The sequence below is a fragment of the Lathyrus oleraceus genome, chromosome 7, assembly GCF_024323335.1.
Source record: "Lathyrus oleraceus cultivar Zhongwan6 chromosome 7, CAAS_Psat_ZW6_1.0, whole genome shotgun sequence".
Classification (NCBI taxonomy): Eukaryota; Viridiplantae; Streptophyta; class Magnoliopsida; order Fabales; family Fabaceae; genus Lathyrus; species Lathyrus oleraceus.
The window spans coordinates 360,723,914-360,726,126 of NC_066585.1; the positions used below are offsets into that span (position 1 = coordinate 360,723,914).

Below are 2,213 nucleotides of genomic sequence, written 5' to 3' on the forward strand. Positions count from 1 at the left end.
CTAATTTGTGTCTGATATTTGTATGCGAGGTAAGGCCTCAACTGATTTTCCTTTTGATGCAGAAATCGAGAGAACCTTGTGGGCAAGACTCAGGCAAGCTCGATTGGCCAAATTGGAATCTGACGAAGAACAATTTTCCATTCATTCAGATTCAGATTCAGGTTCTGATAGAAAGATCAAAATTATGGCTGATGCTCCACCGCCACCAGAAAGACTGTTGGGTGACTACGGAGGTGCAAATGCACCAACCGGTAGATTAACTATTATCAACCAACCAGTGAACGTGGCTAATTTCCAGTTGCATCCTAGTACTATTAATCATCTTGAAAGGAAGCATTTTACTGAAAAAGTGAATGAAGATGCAAACAAGCATTTGTAGAGGTTTCTAACCATGAGCAATACTCTAAAAATTGATGGTCACACCGAAGAAGCCAAGAAATTGAGAATGTTCCCGTTTACCTTAGCGGAAGAAGCCGAAGAATGGTTTTATTCTCTACCTGCCGGTAGCATCACATCTTGGGAAGAAATGGAAAAAGCCTTCCTTATTGAGTATTTTCTAGCATCAGTATTTCTGCGGAAGAGGTATGAAATTCTGAATTTTAAGTAGAAGGACGGGGAAACTTTGGGAGACGCTTACAAGAGATTCAAGAGAGTCCTGGTCGCCTGCCCAACTCATAATATGGATCCAACTGAACAGATGCAGATGTTTGTGAATAGTCTCAAAATAAAGACCAAACAACTGATTGATACCGCAGCCGTTGGTTCCACAAAATTTTCAACAGCCACCAGTATCAAGAAGATCATTTAAGCTATTGCTGCTAATGAGCACTTAGAGTTTTACGATAGATGTCAAAGCAAACTAGAAGGGGTTATAGATTTAAAGCTGGAAACTAATAAAATTTGTATTGAAGATACTATAGTTGCTGAAGTTGAGAAGAAGCTGAAGGCGATGAATATAGGTATCCAACAGGTGGCGCAGGTCCAACCGACCCCTACTGTCTTTTGTGAAATTTATAGTGGTCCGCACCAAACTGTTTATTGTTTTGCAACTCCTCAACAAGTGGAGGAAATCAAATTTTTAAAGCAGAATAATCCTTATTCCAACACGTATAACCCGGGTTGGAAGAATCATCCCAACTTCTCATGGAAATACCAAAAAGGAACCGCTCCTCAACATGGTCAGTACCAAACTCAATATCAACAACAACAGCAACAACAGACCCCTAAGAAAGTTGATTGGTAAATTTCAAGGGGTACTTCATATTACATAATATTACACATATATGATCCTCCATGAGTCCCAAATATCAAGATAATGTCAAGTTTGCAAGTTGGTTCATGGTGGTTGACCAGAGAAAGTCAACTGGTCAAAACTGGGGTTCCCTAGACCCTATCTCCTACAATTTTTGTCATATGAAAATGAGTCCAAGAGAAGAGTTACTCCTTATGACATTCCAAACAAAGTTCATTTTGAAGTCAATAGCTAGTTTTGCTTGGAAAGTAATTTGTTATGATGCAATATTATAGGTCATTTTGTCTGAACCCTAGTTAGGAGGTCAACTTCCAAGGACCATAACTTGCTCTATTTTTATGATATTAAATACATTCAAGTTCCATAATCAAATACAAGACTTCCTCTCCAACTTTGAGGTTTGGAATAAGGTAAAATTCAACTTGAAAATGCATGTGCTAAGAGGAAACATTATAGGTCGTTTTGGGCCATTACCATTGAACAAGTGATTTTCCTCAACTTCTAAAATGAATAACTTCTTCATGCCAAATCCAAATGAGGTCAAATTTGTAACCAAATTGAAGATGTTTGAAATAGATATAACTTTTATGAAGGAACTGTTTCCATTTGAAGCTCATAGCAAAAGTTATTCAAGGTGGAAGAAGTGAACATTTGACTTGGTACTTAGAAAATTTTCAAATATATTTGATTTTCCAAACTTCCACCTCAAAATTTATCATGATAAAAACTTAAAATGGTAAAGTGTTCAACATGAAAGTTGTTCCCCCTGATCTCACCTTTCTAAAAAGTCCAAGATCGTCTCATTTGGCTAAGAAATGAAGGACTTGTGCATGGTTTCTTTTCTAAGGTTCATGGATGGATTTCACTTTCACTTTTAAATTTCAAATGCATGGCCACGTGACATGATTTCATCATTTCACATTGTTGAATTTGGACCTTAATACATCACTTGATGGGCCTA

General features: G+C 37.3%; 1 protein-coding gene across 1 annotated transcript; it reads left to right on the top strand.

Annotated features, from left to right (window-relative positions):
- Window positions 1-391: 391 nt before the first annotated feature.
- LOC127103844 (uncharacterized) lies at window positions 392-1,243 on the top strand. The gene is made up of 2 exons (XM_051041085.1): window positions 392-582; window positions 847-1,243. Exons 1-2 carry the CDS (start codon window positions 392-394, stop codon window positions 1,241-1,243), a joined length of 588 nt encoding a protein of 195 aa, XP_050897042.1.
- The last annotated feature ends 970 nt before the right edge of the window (window positions 1,244-2,213 follow it).